We start from the raw sequence: 20,864 nt of genomic DNA on the forward strand, positions 1-20,864 counted from the left end.
TTCATATTACGGTGATGAATTAATTGTTAGATATAATATTGTATTAAATTAATGCGTTTTACAACACAATTGAGTCATGTGGTATCAATGTTAGAGATATCCCATGATTCCCACATATATAATAAATATAATATATGGAATAGGTTGTACCGTTGATAGCAGACGATTCAATACGTTGGTGTATTCAGTATTGAAAGGCGTCGGCCTGTTTTGACGTTTTGTTATAATGTAGGTTTTTACGATTTACGATTTTTTGTGATCGATCATCTAAATATCCTAAATAATAATTGTTCACTATCCATTAATAACGAATTCGTGTATATCATGACAGTGTATGCACATTTAATTAATATTTATGGAATTAACGATAAGTGAATCTCAAATTATGTTAAATTGCTTGCGGTTTTATCTGGTGCGGGCAGTATGAATTTTGTTACAAATGTATCAACAATGCGAAATAACTTACAACCACTATCACTAGTCTTAAGGCGAATTCTTTGCCTCAATTTACGATCAAATGTGACTTCAACGCCATCTAAAGGCATCTACAGGCATCTACCATGAATTTCTAAAAATGTGTTACTAAAAACTTTCGTCGATCGCAACCAGATGGCAATAAAATATAAAATAAAATATTGTGTGTCGCCACATATTAAAAATCATAAGCTTGATAAAAATGCATTTAAATTTATTATATATTTACTTACCTATGTAAAAATATTTACAATTAATATTTCCCCATAAAATATTTACAATTCTAACATGTCTATTTGATTTGATTTAAAGTGTTTATGATTTTTACATTTTGTTTACCGTAGTTTTTTTTACAGTGGCAATACAAGGGTATCCTGTCCAGTCAATGAACCAGATTTTTTTACGTTGTCAATACGAATTAATATAAATATTTTTCCACAGTAAAATTCATTTATAGTAGTAAATGAACATTTAAGTACAAATGTTTATAAGATTGAGTTTAATCTTGTACAATTGACAATTACATCGAATTTCTACTAGAGGTGGAATAAAAGAATGATATGAAATGAATAGCAAAACAAATGCCATTCGAATTATTATTAAACAAAATAAGGAATATACAGTTGTACTTGGTTATTACTAGGAAGGTTGGACCGGCTGAATGTGCTCGTTATAAGCGGTACTCGTTATATCAGAGAATAGGTATTTTTATTGTCGGCGAAAACAACAATTAGACACTTAACTAGTGTCATAAACGTAATCTGTCCCCGGCGGCATCCTGTCCGATCGGATTTTATTGCTTAGGGTCGAAATGTCTTTCAACGATCAACAAATTACCAGTATTTTAGCTCGGTATATCCGATAAGTATCTCGTTATAACAGTGAATAAAAAATATGTACGGAGAAAATCATATACCAAATGTCAACGACTGTTTCCTCATTACATCCGAGATCTCGCTATGTCCGAGATTGTAATAACCGAGTTCGACTGTAGTTATAATTATGACAATGTCGATATTATATAGACATCCCAATTCATTTCGTTTCAACCATGTCCGATCCTAATGGGTTCATATGGGCCTCCACAGAGTGGACGGTTTGTATTAACTAACTAACTATATCTGAGATAAGAATAAAGTAAGACACGCAACGAATTGAATAAAAAAGAAGTTGGAGGTAAGAAAAAACGTAAATAAACATGCGAACAAATCTTGATAAGCAAACCCAAGGACAAAATAAGTGACAAATTAAAAAAAAAATTGTAAAACGTAAGAAAAAAATTTAGAATTTGAAGTAAGTGCACCACTGATTACATAATATTCTAAGAAAAAGACAGAACGTTATTTCTTTGAAAAAATCTAATGTCGATTTTAAAGAACAGTGCAAGATAAAATAAAAGATAGTTTTATTTATTTTACCTATAAATGTTTAAGTGAAATGGATTTGGAGATATAAAAAGAAACCTTATTGGCCCAGTGGTTTCTAGGTGTGGACTTTTGTAATTCCCTGAAGATCTCGAATAAATAATTAAAAATTATCAACACCTATACCATATTCCTAGGTATCTACTATGATTGAAAAGTAGATCTTAATTTTTTGTATTTACGATTGCTTCATAAAAAAACAATATTTACGACTTTATGATGTAGCAGATAAATGAGCAACTAAATAGTGATCCAAATATTATGAAAAGTTCAACTATCAAAGCATCACGGCATAAAATTAGTAATACCACGGTTATACACAATTTATTGTACCTACCTATTGTTATAATTTTCTTAGTTCATTTAATCGTTTTTAATTTAATTTATTTTCAAATTCACCTCTTATGTGTTCAATCACTGAATTGTTTACCCTATATTTTATGGAGACTAATAATAACTTCTATTTTCTACATACTAAATTATCAACCTCCACTTTTTGACAGGACGGCATACAGTTATATAGGCACGTAGATAATAATTTTAAGGCCGTAGACAGGAATGAACGTTTGATGGCCCAAATATAGTACAATAGTATGTATGTAATTAAAGTTAGGGTACAAGTCGGTTATCCTGGATACAGCGGCAAAGACATTTTGAAAATAGCCTATATACTGGATTATTTGTTAGGATTACCTAATCTAACTTAAACTTACCCAAACTAACAAATAATCCAGTATATCAGCCATTTTCAAAATGTGTTTGCCGCTGTATCCAGGATAAACATATAGAACAAAAGTTAGTGAAGTGGAAGTTTGTCGAGGCTGTTTTGATCGGGTTAATTTGTCTTTGAATAATATTGTGACTAGAAATTTTAACAATTCTTATTATTTTTAACATTGTATATTGTTCATAATTTTCGCGACTACCACGTGAATAGACGATTTTTTTTTTACTTATAACATTTTAAACACTTAACATAAATATGGATAAATTGTACAGTTACTAGACAAAGATTAAATTTGATGTGTGTCAGAAGTATCTTAGGCATTTTCGCTCGTATGCTTTCTTTATATTATTATGAAACTATATTTATTTTAAAATCGCTTTATAAAAGGTAGGTACGTCAAAACAGTAATAAATATCTGAAATAATTACACAACACTATTTCAGAAAGTGGAGGTTGATATATGTAGTCCATTGACATATGCTCCAATATCGCAAACAAAAATTATTGACAGCAGAATTAACACAGTTTTTGTCTTCCTACCTGGCGAACCTTTATTTTCAATGTATGTGTGTGTGTGTATGTATTTTTTAATCTATGCAAGTACTGTTTCAAAAATAGTTCGATTTATTTCCGCGTTAGCAGCATATGTCGATAAAGTCTTGTCAAATATTCATTTTATTTACAATCGATTCGTTAATATACAAAAATACAAGATTAAATTTAAATAACTAGCCTAAAAATTATTAAATAATATTTTTAATAGAAACGCTAAGCGTTTTTTGCGATAAATTACGTCTGAACCGAGATGTTTCGATTTTAATTGCATGCTTTCTAACCTCTAAATCGATGTTTTTTAAATTTGAAAAAAAAGATATAAGGATATAATAAATTCCAATTAACGTTTAGCGTTTCCCTAGGTAATAGATTTACGTACATTTTTATCGTAATTTTGATAATAAATCTTATGTCATTCATTCTTACCACCCGATAGAAATGTACCGAATTTGACACGTATTTTTGGTATATAGAACTCCACGATACATCTTAATTTTTTATTTTATTTTTCTCATTACTTTTGAATATATATTTACCGATTAATAAACTTTTCTAGCTATTTTTCGATAACAACTTTACCTAGAGACATCACCTTAACAACAGTTTTTTCAGCTTCACTTTCATATATTTTAGGCTCCGTCTGTATACAGAATGTTCGACTAGTGTTTGATTCAAACTATTAAACATTATATTATTCCATATCTACTTATAGATTGGTAAAGGGAGAAGGCGTGTACTTCTGAGAGAATAACCAAGTAGGTATATAACATTTATAAACAGTAGGTATTTTATTTATATGTTACCGACTCTGTCACTGAACAAATTAATGGATTTTAAAATTGCACCTTTTTTTCTTGAGAATAAACTAGTTAGATACATAGGTACGTATTGATTTATTTTATTGTGCCTTAGTTGACAATAATAATTCTTTGCGACTCCAAAAAGTGTTGGGACAACTTTATGCAAGTAATTTGCGTGAAAAACTGACAGATGGTTGTCTGAGATCACAAGACTTTTTTATATGCATTGTGACGAGATTCTATTTTTAAATCTTCCATAGCGTTTTTAAGATTGGGTGTTCGGTAATCCCACCAAAGAAGCAGTTGGTCCAACATAATGAAGTAGGTATATAGGTATTATATTTGATTTGACAAATTTAGTGATAATTTGCATCCGTGTCAAAATTGTAGCAAGTTGGAAGTAGGTACATATACCTTTTCAAACGTACCTACCTATGTAATTACATCATTCGCCGTAATCTACCCATTTGTAAACAATCTTTACACGGTTTCTGCACGAACCGTTTCGATGTTTCTGGATGAATCAATAATTGTCACAATCTCGTAAGAGACATTGAAAATATTCACCATCATTTGAATACTAATTTTGCGGTTGTAGAATAATATAACAATATGAGCGATTATATCAAATTATCATTTTTTATACTTTATGTATCAAAGTCACATTATGCATTTCCCTACCTACTATTGTTTCATGATGTACCTATGTTAAATATTGATAATCATAATTTGCGATGAAGCCAATGAGGTGTGTTTTTTTCCCGCTGCGCTGTGGATACGCCATTACGCAGGAAAATCGTACAAGGCCACATTAGATTTTGACTCACTTGCGCCTTAGCGATACCTCATTGACACCATACTACCCGATTGAAAAACAGCCTCGTTTGCCTTACGAAACGTCAAAAACTTTGATACGTGTCTACTCGTATTTACCTAAAAACCTATCCCATGGCCCTCATAAGGGGAGGCTGACAGGGCTCTAGCCTGGGGGCCCGGCGTGACAGGTCAACAAGTTAAGAGAGATAAACACATACCACAAATTTGCTCTAATAGTAAAAAAGAGTCGCATAATCATTTTTAGTGTGTTTCCTGTAAAATAAAAATGACTATTTATCCAACATGGCGAAGAGTCACATGTTACTTGGCTATCACAAAAGGGCGTCGCAATGAATGCTCCATAATATAAGTGCCGACAATTTAAGCAGATTTATTTAAAAATACAAAATATCGCTAAAAATACACAGAATATCCTTTATTTTAGACAGAACCCTAGAGTTCCGCGGAATATCATTGTAACATTACACTGCCCTTAACCTTCGCAATAGGTTGGGGGCCCGTCAAACATCGTGGCCTGGGGGCCCGCTTCAGGATGTGGGGGCCATGACCTATCCTATTGGTATCTATTGATTTGAAGTGAATATATGGACATCATGAAATGTGCAATTTATTAGTCATAGTATTATGGTTTATTATAAAGTATGCTAATTTGGCATACCTCCAAATTGCGGGGCAAATATTTAATTTATATTTCGTTTCCAAGATGTTGCTACGCAGGCAGGTATAAGAAAGCTCTGGGAAGAGTTCATATTTTTAGTCGTTTTGATACTGTCGTATTGGTTTTGAAACATATGTAAGTGTACATAATATATTTAATAGTTGTAGTTATAAATGATTAAACTGTGGGTCAAATGCCCTGTCGAACGCACTAATGACTAAATAATATGTATATCTAAAAAAAAACTTACTTATCAATTATAAAATATCTAGTTAACTGTATACCAACCATTTTGACTGATTTCCTCTGTATTTTTATAAATATTATCAAGTAGGTATATATGTTGACCACTCAATAGTTTACATACAAAATTTAATTTAGAGTAATATTTCAACAGAGACGCGCTTTTCCTGTTCGTTTTGCTGATTGACGTGTCGAAAGCTTCGCTGCTAGCCCGCCTCGCCCTTTCCGCCGGAAGCCGCGGAGAAGTTCGCGCGAGTGTCGCTAGAGGGATGCAGCTTCTAGGCCCCCCTTGCACGTTGGATGCGCTCGTTGAAGCACTCCTCGTGGGCGTGGGGGCCCTCTCGGGGGTTCCCAGACTCGTGGCGCTGTCGTGGTACGCCTGCATTTCAGTCGTCGTCAACTATGTTGTCTTCATGACACTATATCCGGCCTGCCTGTCGCTCGTCTCCGAGGTGAGTGATGCTATGTTTGTTACATATTATTTTGTAATTTTAGGAGGGAATTCTTAAACTTTAAAATTTTGGCCTTCGTCGTCAAAACAGTGATTTTTGCACCACTTAATATACCTACCTATGTATTATCTTTGTAATTTCTTTTATAGTAAGTAGGTACTTAATATAAAACAATAGTGAACATTAGGTATATTATAATAAATAGTATAATTAAGGTGAATGCTCTGCCTACTAGAGGCACCTAGCGGTAATATATGAAGTTTATAATTTAATACAATAATAAATTATTGATTACTTGCATTTTTTAATTAATCAATAGGTACTATTGTATCCAAAAACTTTGAAAAGAATACATATTTTTAAACTTAAAATACAAAAAATATTTAATGTGCATTCGTTAATGATCTAATCTTTTTAATACATATTATTTTATGGTTATGTTAATATCTATACCTACTTAATAAAATGTAGTTTATTAAGTTTTCACTATAGAAAAGATTTTTAAATATGTCATGGTTTTAATGTTTATGTTTACTTTAAAAACATTGATTTTTCTAAAAAATAAAAATGTGTATAACTGCAAATAGTAGCCTTCGTCTTGCGTACTTCCCGGGTGTTTTCGGATGTTCCAATAGTGAATGTTCTTTGTAATTCCTTAGTTCAAAGCAAACTTGAGAGTGGGTCTATTGTTTACGTCCCACATTTGTTGAAGTACTGAAGTACAAAGAGGATGCAAAAAAAAAATTTGGTACTCCTTTACTTGAGGTTGTATGAGTTATTCAAAAATCTTTTCTATAATAAACCGATAAACTATGTTTTTATGCTTTTATGTACATATTGATGAATTAAAACATTTAATGTAAATTATCAATAAATCATACTAATTTTCCTGTTTTGAATTCTTCAGTTGGGTGTCCCTAGTAGGTAGAGCATTTACTTTAAACAGATCATAATGACAATTTGTTTTCAGCACAATATAATATATTTTGAATGATTATCTAAACCGGTGATGCACAAAATATTTGAAAGAAAGGGCAATTTATCCAATTTTTATTTTTTCACGAGCCGCAGTGGGTAAAAATGTTGAAAAATAATGATATATGAGGCGTCTAATTACAAAAAGCGACAAGTCCACAAATCAATATTTTCGGGAAACAACGTTTTTATGTTTCTAGCTTCAATTATTTGTTTTAACGTGAGATTTTTTTTTCTGTTGTATTCTATGTCGAAATTAGAACCAAAGAACCAAATGGCAATTTGTTTCAGCCGATAAACTCTTAAATGTAATAAATATATTCAAAATAAAATTGGACTTAGCGCTACTTGTACTTCACTTTTTAATTTATCCCGCATAAGGCACATATTTCCGTGGCACTGTCATAAGTTTACCAGATGCTACAGCATGGGAGACGCCCTTTTCAATATTGAACGTTCCCTTATTGGTTGACTTAAACACGCGCGAAATCAACCAAGCTTTAAATAATATGAAAAACAGACTTGGTGCTTTTTGTAATAAATCGAGACTTAAAATATTTTTTTTCGTAGGGTTATGTCGTGTTTTGGAATTTATAAATCAATACATATTGTGTAAAATTATACAAAGAATACGTGCGTATTTTTTTCTCGATTTTGACCAAATGTGGACTTATCGTTTTTTGGAATTAGACTGAGTTTGAGTCAGAGTATGGACCTAATAGGTTGAGCAAGTGGCTGACATCCATTTCTCGTAAAAACAAAATCTGTACAAACCTCCACTCTATGGAGGCCCATATTATGATCTTATTAGGATCGGACATGGTCGGGGAAAAAAATTGATGATGAAGTACTTGTTATTTTGGGCGGCATGTGGCGAACTGCAATTTGTGCATCACTGATCTAAACGAATCTCAAAATACATTAAATATAAAATTTTAAATAAAATAGAATTTGTTATTTGAAGCTTTCAAACAGTTCACGAAGCAGGGAAGGTGCAGGCGCTGGTCTATTACGAGCACTTCATGATGCTGAAGAGGAACAGAAACCTAATCCCGTTGTACAGAGGGTAAAGCTTATCATGTCTGCCGGACTACTACTTGTTCACCTCCACAGGTAACCGATCGTGTTTTTTCAACATAAACAATTAAGCCTCTTCTCTGGCAAACTAGCACTATCACATTTCACACTCATTTTAACTCTACTAACTCAATTAATAAATGTTATAGCAAAATTTCTTTTTGGAAATGTAAGCTAAGATTACTAATGTATTAAATTTTAACATTTATGAGAATATCTGTACACTGATTTAAAATTTATGTGGGGTATATTGGAACTCTTCATGCTGATCCTTACAAGCTGAAATAAAAAATATGAAATTTCATTACTATCTTTGGTCTGGATAACTTAGGTTGTTTTATGTTCTAACTGATGTTCATAAATTGTCAATTGTAAACTGTAAATTATCATAAACGTTAATGATATAATGCTCTTATTTTGTTTATTAGTCTTCACATTATATTCAACTATCTCCATCTGGCTGAGACTGTAGGTATTTTTATTTAGAAACAAAACCGTCTCCCTTAGCCTCTAAACCGGTGACCTTACATCTCCATTCATAGAAAAAATATTATTTATATCCATCTCTTTGTGTCGATATATCGGTATCACTCAAATGATCCTTTTGACATTTTATGAATAAAAAAGTTCCAGAAGCATTTATCTCGCATGAATATCTATCGGCTTGCATTGTCCCAAAACAGCATCTCAACAATGATTTTTTTAAAACACGAGTGGGGATGGAACGCTTTGATAAATCCTGCAGTTTTTTATGGTTAATTTTGATGGACAGTTTCGCCTTGGCTTTGAAGCCGATACAACGCTTTCTTATATTAAATAGTGTTTTTTTTTAAGTAAGTACTTTTATTAAGTTTATTTTTTTCTATCATCTAGCCGCTGGTCGTTGAAGGGAGATTCTGATCATGGCGTGCCCGTCGGATCACTAGCTGATCATCACAGCATGACCTTGAACCGCACAGAAGAAGCTATTCTGCATCCGTACATGAAGTATGTTCTATATTTTTTAGTTATTCTTATTTACATTCAATAATAATGGAATAAAACGATCTTAAAATCACCTAGATTTTGACAGCTTTATTTCAAAAATTTTATTATTTCATTGATCCTTATCGATGTTTTCAGATGGTTGACAGTGAGTGTTGAACACTTAGTGATACTGATTCTTGTCTGCGCATTGGCTGCTAAGTTCATATTCTTCGAAGACCGTGAAGACCTCGCATCTCCACTAAATCTCATTGGACAAAAATCCGATAACACAAATCAAACTGAAAACATGGCATCTGCATCCGGTGACTCGAACATGAAACATATTGCATCCATTGCAGATCTGAGAATAAGAGATTCATTCGACACCAGGAAACCCATATTCAGATTATCAGACTTTGAATTTGAAGACAAAGAGACCCAAACTGAAGATAATGGTTCTTCGACATTAGGTCTTGTAGCAAATTCAGAACTAAAAACTAGTAATGAAAATCTCCCTCTGGAGCCGCGTTCGGAAGAAGAGTGCTTGGAAATATACAAGTCACAGCTGGGAGGACAGGGTTTGTCAGATGAAGAAGTCGTGCTGCTAGTCAACAAAGGGCACATTCCTCAGTACAATCTGGAGGGAGCTTTGGGAGATTCATTGAGAGGAGTAAAACTGCGACGTGAGATTATCGGACAGATGGGTGGATTTTCGGATGCATTGGAATCACTTCCATATTTACACTACGACTATTCTAAGGTACCTAATGACTTATATTATACATTATTATCATAGTCTCTCTGCATATGGACCTTACGATTTGAAGTTATGTTGTCTTATCAATCTGACCTATGAACAATGATCAGTTGTGATCTTGTACAATCATGAGGTGATATTTTCTCATTTAATAAGAATAATCCACAATGTTTCACGTTATCTGTAATCATTCTAATCTGTAATATAATTTTTTTAATGGGCTTAGATTTTCAAAAAATATCATTTTATAGTTTATGACATATAATAATATATTTCTTTTACTTCAGGTTCTCAATACATGCTGCGAAAATGTTATCGGCTATGTAGGTATACCGGTCGGTTTTGCTGGACCATTAATCGTAGACGGTGTACCGTTTATAGTACCAATGGCCACCACAGAAGGAGCTCTCGTAGCATCCACAAACCGTGGAGCCAAAGCTTTAGGACAGCGTGGAGTCACTTCGATCGTTGAAGATGTCGGAATGACCCGAGCTCCTGTTGTTAGCTTTCCTAGTGTAGTCAAGGCCAGGTAAATATTATTTATATTTCTAAGCATACACAAATTATTTAATTTAAGTCAGAATTGATAACAAAAGCTATATAAGCAATGTTTTTAGAAGCGTCATGTTAAATGTCATCTGCAAGTGTAGCTGCTATTAAATAACGCTAACATTCCTTGTCAATAGGGATATCAATACATATTGTGGTTAAAATAAAACCGTGTTGTAATAATTAAAATTTTTAAACTTTGTGTTCTTTTGTAATTACAGTGATGCAAGAAAGTGGATTGAAACCAAAGAAAACTATGATAAAATTAAGGAGGCTTTCGATGCTACCAGCCGATTCGCGCGGCTCCAAGAGATTCACATCGCAATGGACGGACCGCAATTGTACATTAGATTCCGTGCCACGACTGGTGATGCCATGGGAATGAATATGGTCTCTAAAGGATCCGAAATGGCGCTGCGATATATTAACCAATTCTTCCCCGAAATGTGCATCATAAGTCTTTCAGGGAACTATTGCTCTGACAAAAAACCAGCTGCTATCAATTGGTGAGAGTCATGTACCTAATAGTTTTATGGCTGTAATGAACAAATCTCAACTGCATTCATGAGTTGAAATCAATGATTTATACTACTCTACAATAAATATTATTCTGTCTCATAATATAATAAATGAACAATAATTCAATTACACGTTTTCAAATTTTTAATAAATTTTGTATTAACTTGATACTTAACTATATTTTTAGGATCACTAACTTTTTTATTTTGTCAATAGGATCAAAGGACGAGGAAAGCGCGTAGTCTGTGAGACGATCATTGATGGCGAAACCCTGAGAAAAATATTTAAAACTGACGCCAGAACACTAGTCCGCTGCAACAAGCTGAAAAACCTCTCAGGATCTGCACTAGCAGGAACAATTGGTTAGTATCTGCTTACACTAAAGAATTTGCACTCTTAATAGAAATCCAATACGTATTCCATATTAATAATTTTGAATCGAATGATTGTTGTGTGGTTGTATTAGTAACAAGTTCATTATTTTCTTTTTCTATTGACAGCCCTGATAACACAATGGTGGCTCGCATTTTGCTTTGAAATCGGTTACTTTGTTGACATAACCTAAATATTATGCATTTCTCAATGTTTTACATGATTACGCATCTTAATAATACTGGTCAATGTATTGTTTTTGGCTGCTTACATAAAATTGACGAGGGAGTATCTTTTCATGGGGGCGATTTTATATCTAAGGGCTGCCCTGCAAACTGGGAAACAAATGTCATAGTAGTAATGTGAAGTTGGATTTCTCAACACCTTTAGTTTACATGCATTTTCATTTTTTGTGTAGTGTAGATAATGTATTGAATAAACCTGTTCCATGAATATTGTAAGTGGGTCCCAAATATGCCTGAATTAACTGTATATATTATATGCACGAGAAAAATAATGTTTACCGACTGAAATGGTCATTCAATCTAAGAAATTCATACATAATAAAATTAATCGCATTTTATATTATTAGGAGGCAACAATGCACATGCTGCCAATATGGTGACGGCGATATTCATCGCTACCGGACAAGATCCCGCACAGAATGTAACCAGCAGTAACTGCAGCACAAACATGGAGTGTACTGGAGAAACTGGAGAAGATCTCTATATGACGTGTACAATGCCATCTTTAGAAGTCGGCACAGTTGGTAAGGATTGCAATACATAATAAATTCAACAGTCATTTTCTTGCAAATTAAAAAATACATTTATCTACTAAAGTTTTAAGAGTTAAAATCATGGATACAATTTTGTTTTTAAATCTTCTTTATGAAACAATTTATTAGATAACGACATTGTATATTATTATAATGTATTGTAACTCTAAAAGCAATTAATAATTTATTATGCTATTACCATGAAATCCTGAGATAAAAGAATCTAAACATTGAATAAACCCTAACATTATTGTTTTTTATAAACTTAAGTTTACTTTAAAAACCACTAGGTATAAATTGTGTCTTCCTTATTTCTAGGTGGAGGTACAGTGTTACCAGGTCAAGGAGCCTGTTTGGAGATTTTAGGAGTGAGAGGAGCGCACACGACTTGTCCCGCTCAACACAGCATGAAGCTGGCCAGAGTCATTTGCGCGACAGTCCTCGCCGGAGAGCTCAGCCTCATGGCTGCACTAGTCAACAGTGACCTCGTTCGCAGTCACATGCGACACAATCGGTTAGTACTACAATATACAATGCAATATTCGTTTTATTTTGGTGCCAATTCTGAAGTGAAATTGAGTTAAATTTAGATCCTGAACAGTAAGTTAAAAAAAAACACATTCTTACCAATCAAAGAAACATTGGTAATGTGCATTCACATCGAATTTTTACTTGTTGTTATAATTAAAACAGCAGAGTTTTTTTCTACCTGATCTGTGCCGGGAGGTTTTGTTTGGCGGGAGGTGAGAGGCCGCGAATTTTTTAGGAAAAATAAAACCTTATTAATATTTGTTTTTTTGAAATATATTGAAAGTTCATAAACACTTACCAAGCATATGCAAAATGTCTCATTTAGACCAGTATTATTCCGAAAAAACACAAGTTTAACTTTTAAAAATTGTCAGGGTTGTCACAAAACTTGTAGAAAGAGTTTTCAAGTCAATAGTGTTCTACCGTGTGGTAAGTTTCGAAACACGGTACCAAGCAGGCCTTCGCATTGTTTTCACCGATACCTTGATTCTCTTCTTAATTTCTAAGACCATCATCCACGAACAATTTAAAAAAATCCAATTCGCTTTTGCCGAAACTTTCAAAATCTGATCCTGATTTTGAGCTATTGAACGATTTTATTTTTGGCACAAAATCTTCAGTGTCCCATTCGAAAACTGGCATCGATTTATCAACAGTAGGATAATGAGATGTATCTTGTTCTTCGTCATCATTTGATTAAAAATCACTCTTGTCAGATTCAGGAGTAATGCCAACCCAGTCGAGATAGAAAAAGAAAGATTTTCAGCCGATTGATGAAGTCCCGAAGTACTCGATTGTCCTTCCATATTGAAGCAGTGTAGAAACTATGAATTGATAATATAAATTTGTTAACAAAAAACAGTTTGTACTATACAATTAATCAGGCACTTGACAGAAGAAACACAATTGAAACAAACACTCACAGATCAAGAAACAATCGCAATTATGAACGTACCGACGAATTCCCGAAATAATTTGGGAAAAATTAGAAACAAATTTTTCTTCCCATGCGTACTATAAATGTAAGGCTCACAAGAAAGAAATGTACTACACACTCCAATTCCAGGCGCGAAATAAATAGGATGACACACTTCAACAAAAAAATATTCCAACTGTACAAAGGGAGTCCCCAAAAATATTCGCATACAAGTGATATTTCATTTAAACAGAGGGAATTCCCGAATAATATTTTGCTTTGAAGTGCTAACCCTGCCTAGCGGCACATATCAGATAAATAGCGAAGCTCTTTTTAAAACGGCCATATCAACTTAAATTAAAATGAATTTAATTAAGAAACCTATGATATTTTATATTTCTACAGAATTTTCTTAAATTTTAACTTTTAGTAAGTAGTGATACTTCGGAGAGCTGGATATTGACGTTCTAGGGCTCGGGAGTCCTTCATTTTGGGGTTAGAGTAGAGGAGCGGTGCAGATGACTTAAACATTATAAAATATTAAAAACACAGAGATTAGGGTGAAAGGTAGTCCGCACAGACTCATTTAACTCATCAAAATAAATAGTAAAACAGGAGAGATAAACTCTGATTATTATAGTTAAATTTTGATTACAGTGGTGGAAAGTTATTACAGTAGAATCTTGATATAATGGACAAAATATCCGGTCAAATGTGAATATTGTTAAAAACATTCTTTTAATTTTATCCAAGTGTCACCGCTCGTAAACAATGTTCTGCACATGATAATCATGTCATACCTTTCGCACTTGAATTTGAGTCATAATGCTGTTCTGCTCGTAGACTGAACATAGTACTGACCTTTGCAACGTTGGCCGCTAATTCACACAGCTGCACAGCAGTTTAATTTGGTGACCCGATGCATTTATTACTCCATTCAATAAGTTTACAATGGTTAGAAGTAGATGAAGGTGACCCTGGGTATCACATCATGACTGAAAGTGAAATAGCAGGTGAAGTGACGATCTTGGAAAATGAGGATGGAAGTGAAGATAGCAAGGAACAAGAAACAACACACCCAAAAACAAAGTTATCTTTGATAAGATCGCATCGTAAAGATCTAATAACTTTTATTGTCAGATAACAAAATTCAACATTACACGCATTTTTATAATGTCAGAGTTGATTATAAAAAAACAGCAGACTTCAAGTCAAACAAAACTTGATTCTTTTTTCAAAGATTACCAAAAGCTTACGCGTCAACATCGAACATTAATATCGCACCACAACGGTTGTGTTTGGATATATCATCTGAAGACGAATAAACAGGATTTTGTTTGTATTTTTATATAATGGACTTTCGGCTTTAACGGACACCCCTTCACCAGCATTAGTCCGTTATGTCGAAGTTCTACTGTATTACACAGAAGGTATTATAATATAGCTCCAGGAAGCGTTCAATTGTAATGAGGCACTATGTCGCAGGGAGGTTGATTAACTTTTGATCGATCATTAGGTTTGCGCAGCACTTTTTCTTTATTTAACAATCGCGTGGTGGGTTTGTTTATTTATTTCTTATGTAGGATAATTTTTATTACAGTGTCGTTTATTTTGACTTACTAAACGTTCGGGGATGGACGGCTCGGGTATAATGTGCCTTCATACACGAGGGAGGGATGCATGCAATTGCTTTAGTCAGACTAAGTTACAATTCTGTATTAGATGCTTTGGTATTCGTTAGATTTTCGATGGTGAATTCGGGCATTCTATAGGGTAGGGTAGATTTGGTATTAGTAGGTATATCAAAAAGTGCATTTGGCCAAGATTAATTAGCATACATTACGTGTCTCTTACACATTTCCATCACATGTTTATATTTTACAATGATTCTGAATAAAATATTTTTTATGTAAGTACTAAAGGTGGGAAAACTGGTCAATTTGAAGACTATACTTAACTAATAGAAGTATACTTACTACCAATATAAAAAATACTTAGTATCAAAACTTGTTCCAAAATACTTACTAGTATTTAGAATACTATATAGAGCGTTTGGCGTGCGTATACAACATAAGTCTCATACTCAACTGGAACTAAAACTAACTCCATATTTTCAATGGGAGAGCAATGACAGTTGAGTATATCACGGCTAGACATACGTGTATTATGCTATCTCGCTCGCGCTCATTTAATATCAATAGTATTGAAAGTCTACCAACAGTACCAACTAGCGAGTCGCGGCGATGATATTATCATCGAATGCGTTCGAACTTCGAATACGTTTCAAGTATTTTGTAACAAGCATATTGGGCCACACGTACTGAGTATGGGTAGTACATGCCGAGACTTGAGTACGCAAACTGGTGACAATATTTCTAACTCACCTCTAGTAAGTACCTATCTATTGTGTTTCCAACGCTGGCTGGTGTGCGCCCGTTATTGAAGCGTCTGCCAAAAATTACATGTTGTTTTCCCAATGTGCATTTTATTCGGATTAATCCAATGGCTAACAACCACCCCCCATTAAAATCCACCCTGTTGACGCTCTTATTATGCTCCACTTTGGAGAGAAAATGGTAATTTACTATGTATATTAAGTTTCCCTTCACGGTTATAGACTATTTAATTTACGAATGTGTATTGATTAATTATCGTTTGCAGGTCGTCTGCAACAATTGGAGTGGGAACCAGTCCAGCTCACACCAATCATGTCAATCCACCGCAGCAGAGGAGAATTTCATTGGCACCACCCACTATGCATCTGTCTCAAACGTGATCTCTGATACAGTGCCTTGTTCAGTATTGCGTGCCACTGACTCAAAGTGTTGCTAGCATTATTAGAAGTAACTAATTAAATGCAAATGAACATTACCTCAATGGATGATATTTTGTGCATTTAGATATTATACTTTTTTCAGTGACTAGTGACATTTTATTATAATAAATGTGTTAGTTATGTGGAATAGTGTCTACTGAAAAACATATTTAAACGTCTTCCACAATTAATTACATTACGAGTGAAAAATTATCAATGTAAATATGACTTAATTTTATGGTGAATGTGTTGAAAATTCTAATTGAATCAGAGATCTTGAAGAAAACCTTATTCTTCAGTGAAACAGTAAAGGGGGCCCTGGTTTATTAATCTTAATACAAATTCTGAAAAGTTGAAAGACATTCTTTTGTTACATTGAAAAATAACAAACCGAAACTCCCTTCAATGATTTTGATAGTGAAACCATAGAAGGCTTCATCTGGCAGAAGAAGGATTTCTTCAACAGCTTTGGATTGGATAGTATGCTATTAAGGAACTGAAACTATGTACCTACACTTCATAGATATAATTTTACTACTACAATTGGTATTTCTATGCAATTATCATTCCAGTGCAATACAAAATAAATAATGGCTTTCATCCCGCATCATGTGGTGGTAATTTAAATATGGTTTTAGGAAACATATCAAATCATATTTTCTTCCATTTCTAATTATAAGTGTAACCATTTAATGTAAACACTATTCAAGAATTCAATGATTCATAAAAAAAATTATGGAAATGTATATCTAGGTATTTTTACATATGTATGTATATACAGAAATGGATCGATGAGAGATGCTGACCAAAATAATTAATTAACTGTATAATTTTGCGGGGATGAGATATTTGTTATGTATGTCAGTAGTATAAGCCAAATACAAACTCATGGTAAAACGATTTGCCTTCGTCATAAATCAATAATCAAAAGTTAGGTACCTAACGAATGAGTTGCAAAAGAATATGTAGTTGGTGTTTCAAAATCACTCACTAATTTAGAATATATATTATGTTAGACGTTATGTACTTATTTACGATAGATTTGGTTCAGGTCCAAAAAATATTTATTTTAGCATTGATGATGCGTATGTTTTAGTATAAGTAATTGATTACTGTTTTATTGTAAATGCCATATACATAGATGATCAGGTTTTCGAATTATACTTACCTATAGTATGTGATGAGTATTGAGGGAAAAATTCAACTCACGTTGTATACATATTATGGTAAAGTTGCAATTGGATTTAAAATACCGGATACTACCTTATTATAAAATAAATGTATTATTTGTAAAAAATATAAAAGATTTAATAACATTAACAAATTGTTTTACTTTCTTATTAATACCATTGGAATATTTTTGCTACACAAAATTGAAACTTAGCGGTTCAACAAAAGAGTGAGGTAATATTTGGGGCCTAATAAAAATCTAGATGTTATGAAAAAAATTGTGCATTTTGGTTTCAACATCCAAACCCAATTACAAAAAATCAAGTAGAAAAAACAATATGGTACAAATACAGATGTTTTGTTCATGGTATATTATCGGCACTGCTCATTTCTTGGGATACACTACAGTTTACCGATTTAAAATTCGTTTAAACTTTTAAATATTCAATTTCTGTAATGTAAATGAAAAAAGATTTTCCACACAAAGCAGTATTACAATGGAAACACTATTCACCGAGGAGTCTTGTGAAGGATACACAGTACAATCACCATTTTTTTTCCAGAAAAAAGAACAGATCATAGGTAACATTGGCTGTAAATATTTATATCAAATACAATAATGATGACGATAAAATATTGAAATTCTTGAAACAGATCTCTACTCCCCGGTACATAATTAAATGACTTTTTTAAACATTCATAATAACAAATTATTGAATATTTATATAATGATTTTATTCACATTTTCTCATAGGTTTCGGTGTGTTTACAAGTTAAACATGTGTGACTATACATATCATCATCTTCAATGTATTTTTCAGGACCAAAGTCATGAGTATGCGATTTTCCTTTTGTTCGATCGAAGAGACTGCTTCTCACATTCATTCTCAATTCTTTCATTTGCTTGGAATACTTTTTTGATTTAGCTACATCTTTTTTTTCCACTCGAAGTTCCTTTTCTTCCATCAATGTTTCCTTGGAACCCCACACCTCGATTGCCCGCTCCTCCACTTGTATGTGCAAATAAAGCTTCATGGAGCCCCAGCGACTATTGTGAGGATTTTGGCGCATGATGCACTTCAACGGTGGTTCCCTTTTGTCGAAGTCACAATCTTTTAAAAGGTAATCATTTTTAGCTTCAGTTCTCGTTATCAAAGAGTGCTTGTCGTCATTATCTCTAAAATAAAATTGAATTATGTACCTATCTTTAATTTTTGATAACAAATTATTAGCAAGTATAAATTTTTCATAGGTTGAATGAATGTTTCTCGGAAAATAAAACTACCTTTCAAAAAGAATGACCATTTTTTTGTGTTTTTGCCCCTTATGGTTCACTACAAACAGAATAATCTTATCACGACAACATAGAGCAGCGGTTAATTAGATACATAACTACGGATTATAACTACATATTTAAGAAAATAATGAAGGTGGGACTTCACCTCAGGAACTTCAGCATACCATATACAGGCAGCCCTCATATTTCGTACATTTCTTAAAATTTGGATTTCTGTTGATAATGCAAAAACTGTGCGCTTCCATGCACTCGCTCTTCACTTTGTCACTTTCTTAATCCTTACAGTGCGGACGGCACAGCTGTTGTGTCATTAGGGGGCCATTAACATTAGATATAATTAGCATGTTATTTAAATGTGCTAATTAAATGCTCCGCGGTGAAGCGGTTAAATACGTAAACCAGCTTAGTGTTGCATTCGGACACGAGCCGATGCGTTTTGCCAGTTTATCTGTTTATGTTAATATTTCACCCTTATAAATTTATAATCATGAGTGAGAAAGAGAGAGACTGCAGTGTTGATAAGGACAAGGCTCAGGAACTTCATACGATCGAGACAAAAACGGAAATGATGTTCTGAAAGTGGCGAATCTTTTGTTTCAATCAGCCGTTTGTACGACATAACGGTCTATGATAAAGATTAAAATTAAGGAATTTGTTCAAAATTGTGGAAATATATCTTCAAAGATTGTTTCCAAAAGACACGGCATAGTGATGGATGAAATGGAAAGATCTTTGTCATCATGGAATGATGATCAACATCAAAAAGATATCCAACTCAGTGTTTCAATTATTCAAGCTAAGGCTCTTAGTTTGCATGGAGATTGGAAGACTCGATTAAAAGATGATTCTAACATGAAGTTTCAAACAAGTAAAAGCTTGTTCGACAAATTTATAATGAGGTATTCTCTACTTACATAATATTAGATTTACTGGAGAAGCTCCCAGCCCAGATAAAACACCTGATCGCTAATACGCCTCGTTAACTTTATTATACCCATACATTTTCAGGAACCAATTACATACGAAAGTCGAGGGCCGCCTGTACTATGCAAGTGTGACATTACCAACTGAGCCAGTGCTATTCAGTGACAGCATATTATGTATGTTTCAATAGGTATATCTTTGATGATTCTATAAATCAATCTCTGAATTCCTGAAATCAGAATATTACTTATAATTCACCGAATACATAGTATTAATACTACCTGCAATTGTCACAAGCCTTATAATCAAATGTTTCAAAAAGATATGACGTAGAAAACTCTCCATTGCACTCAATACATGTGGGACGGTCCGATGGCAATATGATTGGTGCTGCTTTGGCAGTTATTGTTGGCGCTTTTACGAATGTTTCTTGAGGTTTTTCTTCTATCAAGAATCCACCACCACTATCGATAAATTTAGTGCCTTGAACTTTTACTATAGTCTGCGTGACAGTGTCGGCTTCGCTAAAAATACAAGAGGGAGAATAATGAATAATCGAGTACCAGTAAAATAAAATTGAACCAATTATAAATAAAATAGATACAACAGCGGTATACATTTTCGCAGATGGATGCGGAATGAGTTTAGCTTCTTTTAATGTGACAGCCATGAGCCGATTCCTTTCGATTCTAGCTCTTTGAGCAGTTGTGAGTTGATTATCTTCTGCATCTTTCGGGGAAATCATGGCTTTATCATCAATTTGATTCAATAGTACGCGAATTTCTTGTACGATTAACGTATAACTTTAAAAAAACACAACAAAGCCGTTCCGGATTCAAATTCTAACTTCAAAAGTACATACCTACTTAATTTGACACTTGTGACTTGACACCAGTGTTGCCATATTTTGAAAGTGGAATTATAGTACAGAGCCTCCAAAATTATAGTATTTGGGGATAAAATATAGTACGCGTTGTCATCTGTTGAAAATGAAAATTTTCCCAATTTTTCATAGTCGGCTCGTTTTTATTAGGAGAAATATTTCGCC

At 33.4% G+C, this 20,864-nt stretch overlaps 2 protein-coding genes across 3 annotated transcripts in view; one reads left to right on the forward strand and one right to left on the reverse strand.

The window, feature by feature from the left end:
- Window positions 1-17,715, forward strand: part of Hmgcr (HMG coenzyme A reductase) — a 108,799-nt gene extending 91,084 nt beyond the window's left edge. For both annotated transcript variants that reach the window (XM_085947724.1, XM_085947725.1), the window contains exons 4-13: window positions 5,873-6,170; window positions 8,110-8,258; window positions 9,096-9,209; window positions 9,345-9,948; window positions 10,233-10,474; window positions 10,716-11,000; window positions 11,230-11,375; window positions 11,978-12,154; window positions 12,482-12,677; window positions 16,272-17,715. In XM_085947724.1, coding sequence (XP_085803850.1) covers window positions 5,873-6,170; window positions 8,110-8,258; window positions 9,096-9,209; window positions 9,345-9,948; window positions 10,233-10,474; window positions 10,716-11,000; window positions 11,230-11,375; window positions 11,978-12,154; window positions 12,482-12,677; window positions 16,272-16,386 — 2,326 coding nt within the window. In that variant the 3' untranslated portion in view covers window positions 16,387-17,715. The remainder of the gene's footprint in view (window positions 1-5,872; window positions 6,171-8,109; window positions 8,259-9,095; window positions 9,210-9,344; window positions 9,949-10,232; window positions 10,475-10,715; window positions 11,001-11,229; window positions 11,376-11,977; window positions 12,155-12,481; window positions 12,678-16,271) is intronic.
- Xpac (DNA repair protein complementing XP-A cells homolog Xpac) lies at window positions 17,715-20,698 on the reverse strand. The gene is made up of 3 exons (XM_085947726.1): window positions 20,434-20,698; window positions 20,098-20,340; window positions 17,715-18,772 (listed from the first exon to the last, which is right to left on the reverse strand). The coding sequence occupies exons 1-3, from the start codon at window positions 20,559-20,561 to the stop codon at window positions 18,334-18,336; spliced, it is 810 nt and encodes a 269-aa protein (XP_085803852.1). The 5' UTR covers window positions 20,562-20,698; the 3' UTR covers window positions 17,715-18,333.
- Window positions 20,699-20,864: the final 166 nt, after the last annotated feature.

Source organism: Rhyacophila brunnea, unplaced genomic scaffold, assembly GCF_057557595.1.
Source record: "Rhyacophila brunnea isolate RB1 unplaced genomic scaffold, BYU_Rbru_1.0 scaffold_2, whole genome shotgun sequence".
Lineage (NCBI taxonomy): Eukaryota > Metazoa > Arthropoda > Insecta > Trichoptera > Rhyacophilidae > Rhyacophila > Rhyacophila brunnea.